We start from the raw sequence: 16,185 nt of genomic DNA on the forward strand, positions 1-16,185 counted from the left end.
TGCAAGTTAATCTAAGGACCTGGTCTTCCTTTGAAGCACAGAGATACGATCTATTTCCTGAAGAACATAAACTGACAACACAAAGTCAGAGGACTTGTAGATGAGACTGGTTAGGAAGTTTTATAGCAGAAATGGAGAACTGCAGATCAGTTCCTGGCATGAAAAATGATAAAAGTCTTAGACACAAAGAAGGGACAAAAAAATAGTCTGGGAAAAAAAGACTAGTTTAGTACAGGCAAATAAACACAGAGAAAGAAAAAGGAGTAGACTTTTGTGCAGAGTATAAATCATGAAGGGTGGTGAAGCTGAGAATGAGGATCCTGGATTTTCTGTGATAAAACACAGAAGACTGGAATGAGGAAAGATTAAAAAATCAGAATCTGGAGAGGTGAAATATGTCAACAACCAAGACTTGTAAAGATGTGAATTATGGATGAAAGAAGTATTTTATAGGTGTAGAAACAGTCAACAGAAATAAGTTATATTTCCACTTCTTTAGTATTTATATCCATACTTCAGCCATGAGCTGGGAGCCTTTGTAATTCTGTTTGGTCTGTGTGCCTCTCCTTGGGTATTGGTTGCAATCTTGCTGCAGCAGCTTATTCCATGGACTCTTTCAGTAAAGACGCAGCACTTATTTAGTTCTTCCAGTTTAATGGAGACTCGAGAAATGCTAGTTAGAAATTCCGGTTTTTGAATCAGGAAGAGTTTTATTTATTTTCTATCTTCTTCCAAATCCAGCAATACCAGTGGCTGATCTTATTCAGACCATGACTTGAATCATGTTTGCTTAGCTTCCATGAAAAGATTTTCTTTTTGACAGCTTCATTTTTCTGTTGGAATGAAGCTGTCTTGTGAAGCCTTCATTACAGAAGATGATGGTTTCAGTAAAGGTGATTTCATTAAAGGCTTTAAAAATCCCTGCATTAGCTTTCTGCTGGATTTGAAATAAAATTAAAATGAGATATTCCTAGTAGTTTCTGTCAGTCCAAAGATGTAGTGTGAAGCCACCTTCTTACCTCTGGTCACTTCAGTGTGTTGAGCCTTGTTCTTAGATGTGAGGTTGTAATAAGTGGAGCCTGAAGGGTGATTATATGTAGGAAAGACAGTGTGCAGTAGGATCATGATTAGTGCTCTAGCATGTTGCAAATTCAGTGTCAACCTTTGCTAGCTTTTGAGGTCTTTGAGCAAAGCTGGAGTTCTGAGACAATGTTGAATGTACGTCTGTTGAAAGTGTAAATGTGGGCAGGTTTTGTAGTTGATATTGTAAGGGAGAAGGTGAATTACTGAGAATGACACCTAAATATCATCAGCAAGCAGTGCATCAGGGAACAGCTCATCTTTACTTGCATGTTATCTCGCTTTCATCAGTCACTACTTGAGTGGGCACTCCTTATAGAGTTACGCCTTCCTTTCCTACTATACTGATAGATATAAGGTGTTTATAATGCTAGTTACCAAATAATGTTGAATTTGCAAAGCACCAGTATTTCTGTGGCATTGCATTGTCCATGCTACTTGCTGTCTTGTCTCCTGTGTTATGTGATCACCTGCAGCCGAGCCATGATCTGAGCTGTCTGGTCCAACTGTACTTTCCTGACCTCCCCAGAGCTCAGATGTCACGGACAGCTACAGCTTGTTAGCAGTTGGGATGTTTTAGTTGCCTTCTGGGAGTGCCTCTTCTGGTGCAGTTTTGTCTGAAAAGGATCCACTTTGTGTGCTCAAAGACTGTAAGCTAAAGCACAGTAAATGAGGATGTTTGGGAGATTGGCTTCAAAAGTGTATTTGTGATCTGAAATAAATTGGCAGTGTAGACACAACCTGTACACCCTCAGTTTCAGCAGTGAGGCACAGGAGAGGTTGGTACAAGCTGTACTTTCTCTGCCTCCTCCTGGCTGACAGGGTGCCTTGTATTCCCAGGTAAGTCTTTGAGTGAGAAGAGCTGTCGTGTGTGGGGTCAGTGAGGCACTGTGACTTCTAGGGAGCAAATCAGTAGTAGCAGACATTTGCATCATGCCTTCCCTGTCTTCCTGTTTCTAAGATAATGCTGGTTGTGACAGTGACAGTTTGGTCCATATATGCAGAGTACTACGCAAATATACAATTCCTGTAATATAAAATCAACATTACATTTTGCCTTTTTTTTTTTTTCCTATTTTCACATAAGCTTATGTTCTGTTGCAAAGTGAAGAGCAGTGTAAATGCGCAACTTCAAGAGCTTTTTCTTACAAAAACTTTCAGAATTGTTCTGTGCAGATTGAAGTAGAAAAAAGAATTGGAGTATCGTGTAGAATCAAAGCAAACAAGACCGAAAGGAAACCCAGAAGCTCACTGCACTTCACCTGCTGCCCAAAGCAGGATTGACATGTCAATATGATATTCTTAACTGTGTTTTGCCCCCCCCCCCCCGAAGTTTTTCTTTCTGGAGTTTCAATGACAGAGATGTCTTGATATCTGCAGATATTGTAAAATACTACTTAAGTATACTTGAAGTTATACCTGTTTTCTGCTATGTAACCAGGATATTGCTTGTTGCAAACATTACTTTTTTCGTTACCAGTCTATATACAGAAACAATTACTCTTTGACTCTTCAAAAGGCTTTTACGTATTTGAAAATTTCTCAACAGGTTCTGTTAGCCCAAAGGCAATATTTAGTGCTGCTATAATTTATCTTTTGACTTTAAGTAGAGTTTATTAAGAAAAGGAAATTTTCTGTCTTTTTAACTTCACACTGATTGACAATAGAGTTTGTATAAAATGAATGTAACAAGGGAAACCTAATGTAGCATATTTTATGTTTATTAGAAAAGAATGAATTGTAATCAGTCATGAATTTGGGGATTTTTTTAGAGAACAAAAAGGATATTTACTCCCTGTATGAAACGAGAGTTTATTGTTATAAAAAAAAAATCGAAGTAAAAGATAGATCTGGCGCATACCATCATTATGTGTACAAAAAAATTTCTAAAGATATTTTGTGGAGCAGTGCAAAAATGTAAAGTCCTTTTCCGGGGAAGGAAGAAGAGTACAGAATATTATAGTATGACTGTTTATACATTTAAGTAATTCTTGAAAAATTATTGTTCAGAGAACCCATTCTAAACTTATCTAGTCAGAAGATTCATGCTCACTCTTTTGGAATCATAGTGTTGATGTTTCAGGCTTCCCACATGGTCTTACAAAGCTTGGCTTCTTCCTTCTTAGGAAAAGTTTTATTTTTCAAGCGACATCACTGCTAGGATATTATAAAACTACCACAAATGTTTTGTAATAATGGATAAAACTTGCATACTCCCAAATATATGCATTTCCCCAGAGGAATGGAAAATGTTTTGTAACTTTGGACATGTAGTTTTACAGTGCAGTGAGCTCAGATAAATTGTATCTTATAGCAAGAGGAATAGGAAGAAAAATGCTGACCCACATTGGTTTTATGTGATCATTATACATTATTTTTTGTGGCAGTAGAGTCCTAATGTCCCAGTCAAGGCCTCAAACCCCTTTGTGCTGCAGGCTCATAAAATGGAGACAAAGCAGAGTCACACCCTGCTCAGATGATCCTTTTATTTGACATTTTGACAAGACAGCAGGTGACTGAAGCAGGCATTTGTGTAAGTGAGGAAGCAAGCATTTTTTGGCAGGTAGCTTAACAATCTCAGAAGCCCCAGTTACCAGCTATCTAGAGAGACATGCAGAAGGACCCCAACCAAAAGAATGTATTAGGTTGTTTAAATATAAAGTAGTTAAGATATAGTGTACTGCTGAATAAATTAATGAACAGTTTCAGAGAACAAAAAGAACAAGTTGTCCTGCTTTTGCATAGCCCACTCTAAGAGTTAAAGATGAAACCTAGTAAATTTTTATTTGTTTTGTTTTAGAACGTCAAGCGTGTACATCTATGGCTGGCTCCAGCGTCCTTCCCTCCAACGTGGCTGGTATCAGCAAAGAGCTGATCGAACTGCAGCACCTCATTCAGTTTCCAGAGGAGGTTGCCAGCATTCTGACTGAGCAGGAGCAGGAGCTCTACCGGAAAGTCTTACCCATTGACTACCTCTGCTTTTTAACCAGGGATTTGGGTAATGCTGAATGTCAAAACAAACTGCCATCTATTAAAGCTTCCATATCTGCTACTATTCTTTCTTCCCCCAATGGTGAACATAACGCTGTAGAAGATCTTGTGACAAGGTTTAATGAGGTAAGACAAAACTTTTAAATTACTTTTCATAAGGGTTATTACCTGATTCGTGGGTTAGTTATTTCCTTTATCTCTCAGAGCTGAAATTAGCTGTAATGACAGATTTTTCAAACAAAAGTTAAGATGACAAAGGGATTTGTTTAACTAAATAAGTTCCACTGAATTTAATGGGAGTTATGTGACTGATTTGTTCGGTGAGTTTGGAAAACTGCAGCCTAAGTTTTTCTTGCATGTTTTACAGTAAACAGGAAGAAAAAAATGACAGACTTGTATTTCTTTGTGTTTATACTGACAGTATGGGGTATACTTTCAGTCAGTTTATTATTTTGTTCAGGGGCTGGAGTTTTATTTATTTGTTTTGGATTTTTGTAGACTAAGCATGATCTTAGGTCAGCACAGAAGTATTATAAACTAGAAGTTTCTGTATTCTGTATAACTATACTAATCTGCACTATTTATTTATTTATTTAATCACTGTGTATGTCTTAAATATTGTTAGACGAAGAAGTATCATTTGGCATGACACATATCCATAAGCCAAATTGTGAGTTCTTTACTAAAAATTTTACTTTTAGGAAAGTTATCCTCTGAGTTTAATCGGAAATTGATCAAGTATTGAGAGAACTGTAAAAAAAATCCAGCTCAAAAACCCAACCCAAAACAAATTAAAAAAAACCCCTACATAAACCGTCAAGTTTTAGCTGCAGAAAAATGGAACAGTTTCTTTCTTCCTTTTTTTGGGTGAACCATAGGCAATGTCAGCAGTTTCATTCGCAGAAGTGGAACAAAATGAAGATAGTCTTGACATATGCTCTTTTAGTTTGTTATCTGCTGCATTCTTATCGTATAATAAGAGATAAAAATTGTGCAGGTATCAAAAAGACAAAATTAAGTAGAGTAGACTATGTAGTGAACTTTCTGTTTCTTGGGCAAATAGGAATCTGTGACTGAATATCTAGGATGTTTTGAAGTGTTCCTGTTGCTTCCATGTTGTTGATATTTAGGAACTAAAATAGCGTAAATATGTTAGCCTTGCTCACCTAATTATATTATGGGAATACAAATAAAAGTTGCAACTACAATATTAAGTCTTTAGACAGAGCCTAAAAATTGTTTAAATTAGCTCTAGTTACTGTATTTGGGAAAACACTGTGTCTGGTGCATAGCTGGAGAGGAATCTAGCTGCTGACTCAGCTAGGGTCCTCCTTCCTATGATGATTCTCTTATGGTGATCACTATAGTGAGGGCAGTGGGAAAAAGGTGAAGTGGTCAAGCTCTGGTATGACCTGGAGATGCGCAATGTCAGAGCAGTTTGTTAGGATGTTTTGCAGTTAACTGTACAAATCAGATTGACTGTCGTGTTCTGACACTGAACAGTCACAGGACTGAAGAGCAAGTAGGTGGTGAAGATCTCTTGTCAGAAGTGACTGAGACTATCCCATATCAATGAGACTTTTAGCATTAAAGTTGCTTTTTGGTAAAATTGTCAACATTATCTTTTTTTGTTAGAGGTTAGTGACTTTGCAGTTTCTGTAGTCTAGCATTACTTGTTTGATAATGCTAGAGGATGATTTTTAATGTAATTCCTGAATATCTGGTATATAGATTATATAATATTTAAAGCAATGGATTATTTTATGTATAATCTGGAATAATTTTTTAAAAGCATAGATGTTATATGTTTAAATAGAGTTATTGTACAATATTCACTGCTTGTAATAAATCACTTTTTTGTTATCTGCTTTATCATATGGTGGTGTATATCAGTTGACATAGCCAATCACAAGCGTGAACTTTCAAAATGTCTTTGTTTATAAATGGCAAGAAAATTCTTGTGCAAAGAGTCATGCTTTTGTTGGCAGAAGTCAGTGAGCACTTGCTGATTTTTTTTGGCACTGCCTATAGAAGTACTGAAGTGTATTTATAATGTGGGAGCCAGAATGACTTTTAGGATGACAGGCTTCTGATACATAATGGGAAAAAATAATTTTATGCTATTGTTCTGTTAAATGAGCAATTATAGGACATGGAGGATTTTCATCAAGCAATATGCTTTTTAGTGATTTTTCTGACACTTATTACATATTAATGAGGAACACTTTATAATACTTGTTTAAAATGACAGTCAGTAATTGCTGAAGAATTGAAGGACTGAATCAGAAATCAGTTGCCCTCTGCAGTAGGTAAAATTGGTACTTGAAGAGAATGAACATGGCTGAATGTGTAGTAAATAACTGCAGTTTTTCCTATTCAGTTCTCATTTGTAGAAACGTGTGATAGTGGGCATACTGTCTAACACTGGATGAAGCCTGTAATGTGCATTTTCTTTTGCTGTATTACCTGGTTAAGGTGTTTTGACTTAAATTACTGGAAGTGATTCAGTGATCACATTAATACTGATGATCCATGAGGAACAGTTCCTATTTTTTTTTTTACTCCTGAAAGGCAGGATGACAGTAGCTGGAGCTTTTGCCAACTTCAGTGTCTCATTATATCCATAGCTTGTTTTAACTTTTTGAGTGTCTTGCAAGATTTCTGAAAACTATTGGATCTCTTAGTATGATAATGGAAATACATTTTTGTCAGATACTCCTGTTCTGATATCACAGTGTTGTAAGCCTAATGAGAGGATCTGAAAAGTGAAAAAAAGTTTAAAAACCCCTCAGAAACGAAGTTAAGAAGCATTTAGTGAGAAATCTGCAACACAAATGGCTTAACACCCAAGGAGAAAAGTTGTGGTTGTGCCTCAGGCCAGAAGGACTTTGTGTTGAAGTGTGATGTGTTAGCCTTTTACTTGACAAGGGTTGAATAGGCTTTTGGCCAGCCAGACATTAACCAGTATCTTAGTGTTACCGAGTGACAGTGCAAAAGATAAGTAGCGGTAGGTGGTATAGATGTAATTTGTGGACTTTGCTTCATTTATTTGATTTTATTTATTTATTTATTTATTTATTTAAATAGGAGCTCTATTCCTGCTTTAAAGCTAAAGTAACCAACTGAAATGATTAGGAGATTTCCTTAGTTCTTCGAGCTTGTCTTTGTGGCAAGGTTTCCACAGCCTGCTTGCACCTTGCCTGAAGAGCCACATGATTTGTTTTTAACCTGCAACAATCTGAAAATAGTAGTCATAATGTCAGTGTGTGTTCGGGGTGTCAGTGGACCGAGTCCTCTATATTATGGAAGAGGTACAATTTGTTTGCCTCTGAGAGCGGTGATTACTGCTCATCTTGCACTGTTTTGCTTGGCTTTAGTGAGTGCTTTGACCTTAAATTCAGGGGTACAGCATGGAACTCTACTGCAGCTAGAGATATATTTGATATATTGATGTATTTGTCACGGATACTGGATGAAAGTAATAGCTGCGTGGCTTTTGTTTCTGATATATGAAAATCTTAAAAAATATAAACAACAAATATTGGAGAAATAGAATACCTTTATTAATATTCACAGAAGATGGAAACTATAGCAATATAGATCCTCTTAAAGTATAATTTTTTTCTTTTGATTGTCAAGAATGATAGGGAAAAAAATGTAGTAGTGTAAGTAATGTAGAGACATGAAAGACGGATAGCACAGATTAAAGCTACTGTCAAGTACTCCATGAATAGTAGGACAAACATGCAACTGGCAAATTCTGTGCTGCTGAGACTGGGAAACAGAAACTGCTGTTGTTTAAGAGACCACAATTAGAGCTTAGACCTGACATACAGTTACTAGAGGGGATTCAGGCATTATGTATTTCCCCACATCTTATTGTGTCATCGGTTTCCAAGTATCAGTTTACTATCTACTGTGTTAGTCAAGGTGGCAGCCATGGCAAGAAGCTTGATCACGCAATGACCTATTTAAAGAATATGTTGTGAGAAAAGTCAGTCATGAATGGTCAGCTTGAATCCCACAAAATGGGATGGAATACATTCTCAGATTGTATTTCATTTGTATTTTTAAAATTTTGGGCCATTCCAGCTCTCAAGTCTGTACAGAAATTCACAGGGAAACAAAATATTCACAGGAAAATAAGAATCTTATAATCTGCTATTGCTGCAGTTTGTCTGCAGAATTTAATGTCTCTGGAATTTTCAGACACATAGAAGTTTATATAATATATGTACCAGTCACTAAAGATTTGTAATGTTTACATATATAGACATGTTTTTTTCAGGTTTCACTTCCCTAGAGGTACTATAGAAAGGTGATAGTCATGGTGGAGATTGCCACTGAAGTTAAGTAACTTCTGTAATGGTGCTATAGAAAGCCTGGTCAGTACTGTTTAGGAAATAGTTCATAAAAATAAAGTTAAATTTAAAAATAATCGAAGAAATAGATAAATTTTCAACACATGGAGTAGATGCAGTAGACTTAAAAAAGGAAAAGTTAAAAATGGTGGATAACCATAGAAGGATGAGAGATGCAGATGAAAGGTATTGCCAAATCACTATGATTATGTACCATGCTGCAGAAAGAATATGGATTATTGTGTAGTAATTATCAGGCATTTGATGAGGAGAACAGAACTGAGAGAAATGATACAATGCTCTTAATGGATTTGAAATACACATATTGCAGAATTAATGAAAATAAATGAATAGGTTTTACTGCTTAAGAAGGAATGCATCCTGGTGTTCTGCAATTAGCAAGGTGGTAATTCCCATGTTAAAAACAGATCCAATCAATAGTGTAGTATCAAACACTGAAAAACAAACCAGAAGTTGTGTTAGATTTGAAAAGAAGAGAGAAAATTATATTGTGTTCACTTACATCTTCAGCTCTTCTAGGCAGTGCTTGTACTATCTTAGACATGTAAATGTGGCTGAAATTGGAACTTAATTTATCAGAAATGTTCTTTTACACTCCTATGAGTAAAATGCAGCTTTTTTTCAGTTGTTCCTTAATATTGAAGTTTAGATCAGACGTAAAAAATATACAAAGTCCAAGGAGAGGTTAAATTACTAAAAAGAAAAAGTTTAATTGCTGTGCCTTTAGGCCCCAGATATATTCCTGAATTTTCATTGATGCAGTAAGCATCCTCATTTTCTAGGATGGTAATTTGTAATCTTAGCTGTCATAAAGTTTGTGTGTTTTGACCTCTTGTCTCTGTACTGTATAGAAAATTTAGCAAAACTTCTTTGTAATATTTCAGAAGACATTTAAAGGGGAAACTGAAAACATGGGAAGTAATTTTGTTTTTTAATTAATGTATTGTAGGAAAATTGGGCACTAGAATTAATGGATCCTGTTGTTTTTTCTCTCCCTTTCTCCTTGCAACAGCCTGAGGTTTCAAATGATCTCAGAGAAAGGGAATGACATTTCTGTCCCTTTAACCTATTTGACCTGAAATTCTGTTATACCTGTTGTTCCTGTGGGTTGTTTGTTTCCTTACCTGTTAGTATCAGTAGTTCTGTCACTTTATAAACGTTTTGAAGAAAACATCGTTTCAGATATTCTGGATGCATTTGGTTCAAATTTTCAACAGCAGGTGACTAAGTAAGATTTTTATGAAGTAAGTTTGGTAGAATATTCTAAGTTTGCTCCAATTCTGGTTTTATTGCCAGAAGACAGTAAGGAAAGCCTTTTTTAAAATGATGGACTTTTCCTGTGTTTTTAGAAGGTGTATAGCTCCAAACTTGGAAATATTGCAGTGCAGGAATTAACATCTCTTTAAGTCTTTTTCAGGTAGAGAAGTATCTTTTTGTACATTTTAAGGATGCATAGTATCCCTATATAAAGAAGGATAAATATATTGCTAAGCTGGATGTATTTGAGAAAATACTGTGGGTCTGTTACATATGCCAGTTTATAGCATGTAACTTTGATTCAGTAATTAATTCAGATTTACAGGAGTGGAAGAAGCAAATCCGCCTGTAGATATTTCAAGTATTCTTAAATGTTTTCACTTTTTAGGTTTGTTTGTTTTTTTTTTTTTTAACTATGCTGGAAGAATTTAAAGCTCTGTTGTAGCCTGTGCCACATGTACATAGATGATTAGAAGGTATTTTGCTATTCAGTTTTTATTTATCATGATGATTTTGGGCTACATGCATTGAGTATCACCAACTATAAATAAAGCCCATAGTCTTTGAAAGTTTGATTAAAACTGTAGTTATGCAATAGTGGAGACTTGGGCACAACGTATACTCATCAGCTGAGACCCAGCTGATATTTCATTGGCTTCTGTTATTATCAAATTGATCATAGAGTCTTGTCAGAGCAAAGCAGTGGATCAAGCTAAACACAGACATTCTTTCCTGTTACTAAATGTAATTAAAAACTGATTCTGAATTAGTGGCTAGTGTGGGAGAAGGAGAGTGAAATATAGTAACATCTAGCTTTGCAAAACTATTGACTTTGGATTCTCTAAGACTGTTCAGATACTAGTAGTAATATATTTTTCTGTTCTGATAGAGCACTGACTACCAGAGGTTTAGTTTTCATGGATGTATAAAAACTCTGGGAGGAAACTATTAAGGAGATTCTGCAGTTACCAGAGCCCTGGTAGCTGGAAAGAGATTAGGAAAATGGTACCTGAATGTGTTTAGGACTCTGAGAACTGTAACAATGTACTTTTTTTCAATCTCTCCTTGTTGCCTACTGTGCCTTTCTCTTCTTCATTTAGTTATTTTCTCTGATTTCTGTCTGGTATTATGAATTTGCCCTGCTTCTTCACCTCGAGTGCCATGTGGTCTTTATATCATATATTTATGGTATGTCACAGTCTTCCTGGCCACCTCTTTCTTTTTCTGCATCTTTGCCCTCCTGGGCTCTTGCACATTTGTGGTTTTTACTCCCAGTCACTCTTCTGCCTCTCACCAGCAAAGCAACCACAGAAACACAAGTTCAGTGTACAAGTTGTAAACAATTATCTTTATGTAAACATTTAAAATAATTTCAAGCATTGCTTGACATAAACATTAAGAGAGTCTCTTGTAACTTGATCTTTCTGGCCACAGCTTCAAGTCAAAGAAAAGCAATAAAATCTTAAAACAAAATGAAGCATTTAATTTTCCATGCTGAGATATGCGTACAAAGCAATTGCGATGTGTTAGATTGAAAGTAGCACCAGATTAAAAGATCATTTAGACAGCTGTCTGAATGTAGTCCCACTATGGAACTGAAAATGCAAAATAAGATGGGCAATACATAAGGTGATTTTTTTGGAAAAATTGATTTGCCAGAAAAGAATCTAAGAAGGTAAAAATGTTTGAACTGCTACAGTATAGCACTGCTACTGGGCTGGTTTCATCATTCACTAAGTCATTCTTATATTCAGTAAAGTTAATTAAAAATACGGCTATTTAGGACACTAGCTGATGATAATTTTATTCTTAATGGTGTAAACTTGTAAGTTTTCTTCATTGTTCATTCAAAACACAAATTTAAACCCTTCACCAGCAAACCAGAGACATATCATTTTACTGAAATATTGGAATGTAAATAAATATTTCAATCTGTCTCTTAGTTGAGCATTTTTTTGCAATGCCTAAATGGGTTTGCATAATACTTTTAAAAAGATTATGTTTGTACAAATATGAAACTGTTTCCAGTCCTTGTTTGGAATAGTGTTTAATCAGATTTAAAATGGTAAATGTTCTTTGTAAGGTTATATAATTTCACTCAAGCATGTAAAATGAACCATCCGTTCATAAGATATGCAATTTAAAATACTCAGATATTAAAAATGCATCAGAAAATTATGTTGCATATTATAACAAAAGCCCCAAAATTTTAATACGGGAACGTTAATGAAACCAATGTAAAATAAACCAATTCTGTATTATATACTGTGATCCTTATATTCATCCATATGCACTGCTGGGTATGTGCACAGTTAGCAATGCAAAGGAACTCATGATACAAGCTATTAGTGCTAATGCTGCATACTGCTAGTGCAGTAAACATCGTAAATATGAATTTGCTCCTTATAGTTTGATAAGAATAATATTCCCCAACAACACTTCTGCTTTGTGGAAAGACTTTGTAATGTTGTGAAAGATGGATTTAGGTTTTTTTAAAAGAGGGAGAAATCAGAGTACACTGATATACTAAGAATTCTGCTTTTAAACAAGATAATGTATATTTTTCTTTCTTGCCATGAATACTATGTGATATCTAACAAGGATTATTGTTTTACATGGATTATTCTTGTTATTGAGATTTTGCTTAAATTTTTTCATTGTATCAACCAAAATCATTCAAACCAAAATGTCTTGGTTATATCTAGATATATGGAAAATCAACTTCTTGTTTTGTATTCAGGGACTTCTCATACACATAGTTTACACATACTTACGCTTTCTCGCTTCAGTATAGGCAGTAGTTAAATCAGCTACAATTTATTATAGAAATACAAAAGTATTATTTAAAGATGACTAATTTTTGTATGTTGGGCGTTAGGGAAGGTATGTACTGTAATCTTACTTTGTAGTATGCTAAAAGATTTTATTTTACTTGCTAGCAATGGTGTTAAACTTCAGGTAGATGGCTTTGCAAATTTCACCTCTGAAAGCTGCATCCCTCAAGTATTATGAAGTTCCTAAAAAATGTAATATAAAAATAGAAGACATAATTTCTTCCATGTAGCATCACCCATTGAAGTGTGTAGCTTGAGAATTGCTGTAAAAGCTTTATAAACTTAAGAGCTAGGGAAATGAGTGTAAAGCAGTGCAAATGATAGAACACTGGGCTTTGCAGATGGAGATTCTCAATAGTTTCCTCGCTCAGTACCACCCCTGCATTTACATTCTGATAAAAGATAAACAATAAATTAATTACCATTAAAAAAACCCCACAGACTACATGTAAGGAATAGTAAATAATTATATATATGTATTAATTACAATCTTGAGTATTAGGAAACTAAAAGAAGAAAAAGAGTAAAGTAAATCTATGGCAAATTTAGGGATGCAGTTAATTCAACATGCATTAAGCGCTGTTCCATCCTGTGTACTACATGGAGCAGGATTCCTGTAGAGTAAATGGTAACTAGTCCTGTAGTTTATACTTGTAAGGACTTTGAGGTCATGTGCCATACCTTGAAGATCAAGTTCCATCATGGGTGTCTGTTTCACATCCTGCATATTTTATTAGTAAAAGCAGCTGAGCATCAGTAACAGGGTATATCCTGCCCCTGACAAGTTGGGAGATTTTTTGCCTGCATATAGACCTGACTTTAAATCAGCAGTAGGTCAGTGATTAGGTAATCAAAAACACAGGCTCATTATTTTTTGAACTATTGATACAAATTTCCCATGTTTAAAAGTTTAGGGTGGTTTGTCTAATTTTTGTTAGTAAAATGCTATAAGTTTCAAAAATGTATTCCTCCTACTAATTCTGACAGTTGAGTTATAGGAACTTTTCTGTCTCATGGCCTTTTTTTTTTTTTTTAAATAAAAAAAAAGTAAAGGGAAATCTGAAAATCAGAACAGAAATCTCTGAAGCCTTCTGGGAATGTGATGTCCTGAAAAAGAAAGGATTCTCTATCCTAAATAAAGGTCTGTCATTGCTACAGTTGTGAAAAATTCCAAGTTAAATAAGTTTAAATGCTGAACGAGATTCAGTCACTGACTTAAAAATATTCACAGTCTGTTTGAAGATTAACGCTGAGTTGTAATATGCTTTTCCCAAATGTATTAGCGATATCTAACTTGAGTTTATTTGAAAACTTTGATCAAAGTAAGATAAGACTAAAAACCTTTAAAAAACCCAAGTTTTTTGAAAAAAATAGATTTTAGTGAAGTTAAAATAGTAAGAGGTGATATAAAAACATAATTTCAAAAAACCTAAAACTGTATCTAGATCTAGATCTTTTTGTACTACCGTGCTTGAGATCATTGCTCACCTACACTTTGTATAGCCTGGACCTTTGAAGTAGATCCTGTGTGCTCAGATTCAGATTTGAAGGAGGCTCTTATACTTCTGAAAATTTCCAAATGAGGCTATTTTACAACATATCTGAAAATAATTTGGCACAATGTTGTCAGTGTTTCTCTGTATTAGGGCACCAGAAAATATTTAAACCTTAACTAAGTATCTGTTTGATTTGATTTTGCTTGTTTACTACTTAATAATAGTATGTAGTAATCCAGAAGGACACTAATTTTTATCCATCTGAATGAAAAGATGGATGTTATTCTCTACTTGTTTAAGTGGATTGTGTTTTAATTTATGACTTTTCTTGTGTCTTGAAATCATGTGGATTATAGTAATGAAGCCAGGATACATTTTCTCATACTTTTCAGACTCATCAGCAATGCAGCGGAAATCTAATTATAGGTTTGCTGTGATGATTTTTGTTCTGAAGGGAGTTTAAAATGAGTTACATAAACAGAACTATGTAAATCAAGTGTGAAAAAATTAAACTAAGGAAATAGTGATTAATATGTTGATATATAGATTGTGATCAGATGTTTAAGTGATATCTAACACAAAAACTTGGTCCAAAAAGTGTTACTGCTCGTTCTGAGAAATACTCGCAATGTATTTTGATCTTCTTGGCAAGGCTGCTACTGTGTGCTTTTGGCTGGGGCGTGCGGTCTGTGGTCCTAGAGCTGGCTAGTTCAGACATCACCTGAGCTGCAAAGCCCTCATGCTGCTGTAGTGGCAGCCTGAGAGCTAGGAAGCTGGCTTCCTGATGGTACTTCATCCTCGGGTTAGGTGCTCCTTGCGTGTGATGCAGCTGGGGAGGCAGCTCTGCAACCCAACCAAGAATGAACTGCTGGGAGAGGAGGTGCCATCTGTATCCAGCTGGTTTGAAGTGTCCCGAGCCTGTCAGGATGAAGCTTCCCTTTGTTCTCTTCCCTCTACTAGAAAACCCCTTTTGAAGGTAGAGATCACACCTGGTTTTAGTGACAGAGAAACCGTGACCCTTCAAAATACTGTCTGTGCTACTTGATTGCCAAAGTGGGAAAACAGGGTTTTGAATTCCACTTCCAGGTGAATTCCATAGCCACCAAGAAATAAATACATACACAGAATTGTTCTCTGCTTTTCTTTTGTGTGAGGTGCATCCAGCTCACAGACAGCATCTGAGGAATCCCACTTCTGAACTTTCATTTGAATGAAGATCTTGAAGAGTTTGTTCTTTCTTCAATACCATCTGTGCAGAGGAAGTTTATGCATCCCAGGCAGCAAAATATAGTATATGTATATTGGGTATTTTGAGGATCCAATGGCAGCTATACAGATATTTGAGAATGGCAGTGATTCCTGTGGAGGCATACCTTTGAGGATATACCCTGGACTGCTCACATATTTATCAATATATCACAAAATTAAAGAGTATGTTTACTGAGTGTTGTTTAATGAGTGTATGTTTTAATTAATATACTTGTTTCCTCTAAGATGCCATACATGTTTTTTCCTGAAGATTGCAGTCCTTTCAACTTACCTACATTTCATTGTTTGTATGTCATTCATTTTAGCTGTGGCCATAATGAGTAATCTTCTCAATGCCATACCCAAGCTATTCCAGTGTACATTTATTGAAAAGCTTTAGAATATTGTTGTTAATTATAAAGTTCCTGGATCCATCAGTTCAATCTCCCTGGGCAGAATAAAATCTTCAGGGAGTTCAGAGCTGGGAAATGACCTCAGTGATCTAAGGTTCAGCTTTGATTTTCTGCTCCTTTAAAGCCTATTCAATTCAAACGGATCTCCCACCTTCAAAACTTCTATGAGGAAAATCCCTCATGGCATTTTAAGTGAATAACTGACAGTTCTGCTTATTAATTCTGTGTTTGTTTCCCAGCTGGGCTCCAGGTTCACATTTAGTTTTGGGGAGATGCCCCCTGAGCTCTGTTATCAGACTAAATTCTTTTCCCTTTCCAGCTGTCTTCACCAAAAAAGCTAGGAGCAGAAAAGCAGTTGTAGATGTTAGGCACAGCACTTGGCAAAAACCTCACTGAATAAAAGGAGACAACCTTTGCTCACAGCTTCTTTCCTCTGCTCCCTTCTTTCTGACAGAACTGTTGCATTTTATTCACATCTGTTCTA

The 16,185-nt window shown here is 35.5% G+C and overlaps 1 protein-coding gene across 1 annotated transcript in view; it reads left to right on the forward strand.

The window, feature by feature from the left end:
* Window positions 1-16,185, forward strand: part of PLCE1 (phospholipase C epsilon 1) — a 134,772-nt gene that overhangs the window by 69,477 nt on the left and 49,110 nt on the right. Inside the window, exon 3 of the mRNA XM_042808477.1 lies at window positions 3,881-4,197. Coding sequence (XP_042664411.1) covers window positions 3,881-4,197 — 317 coding nt within the window. The remainder of the gene's footprint in view (window positions 1-3,880; window positions 4,198-16,185) is intronic.

This window comes from Tyto alba, unplaced genomic scaffold (genome assembly GCF_018691265.1).
Source record: "Tyto alba isolate M040663 unplaced genomic scaffold, T.alba_DEE_v4.0 Super-Scaffold_1, whole genome shotgun sequence".
NCBI lineage: Eukaryota > Metazoa > Chordata > Aves > Strigiformes > Tytonidae > Tyto > Tyto alba.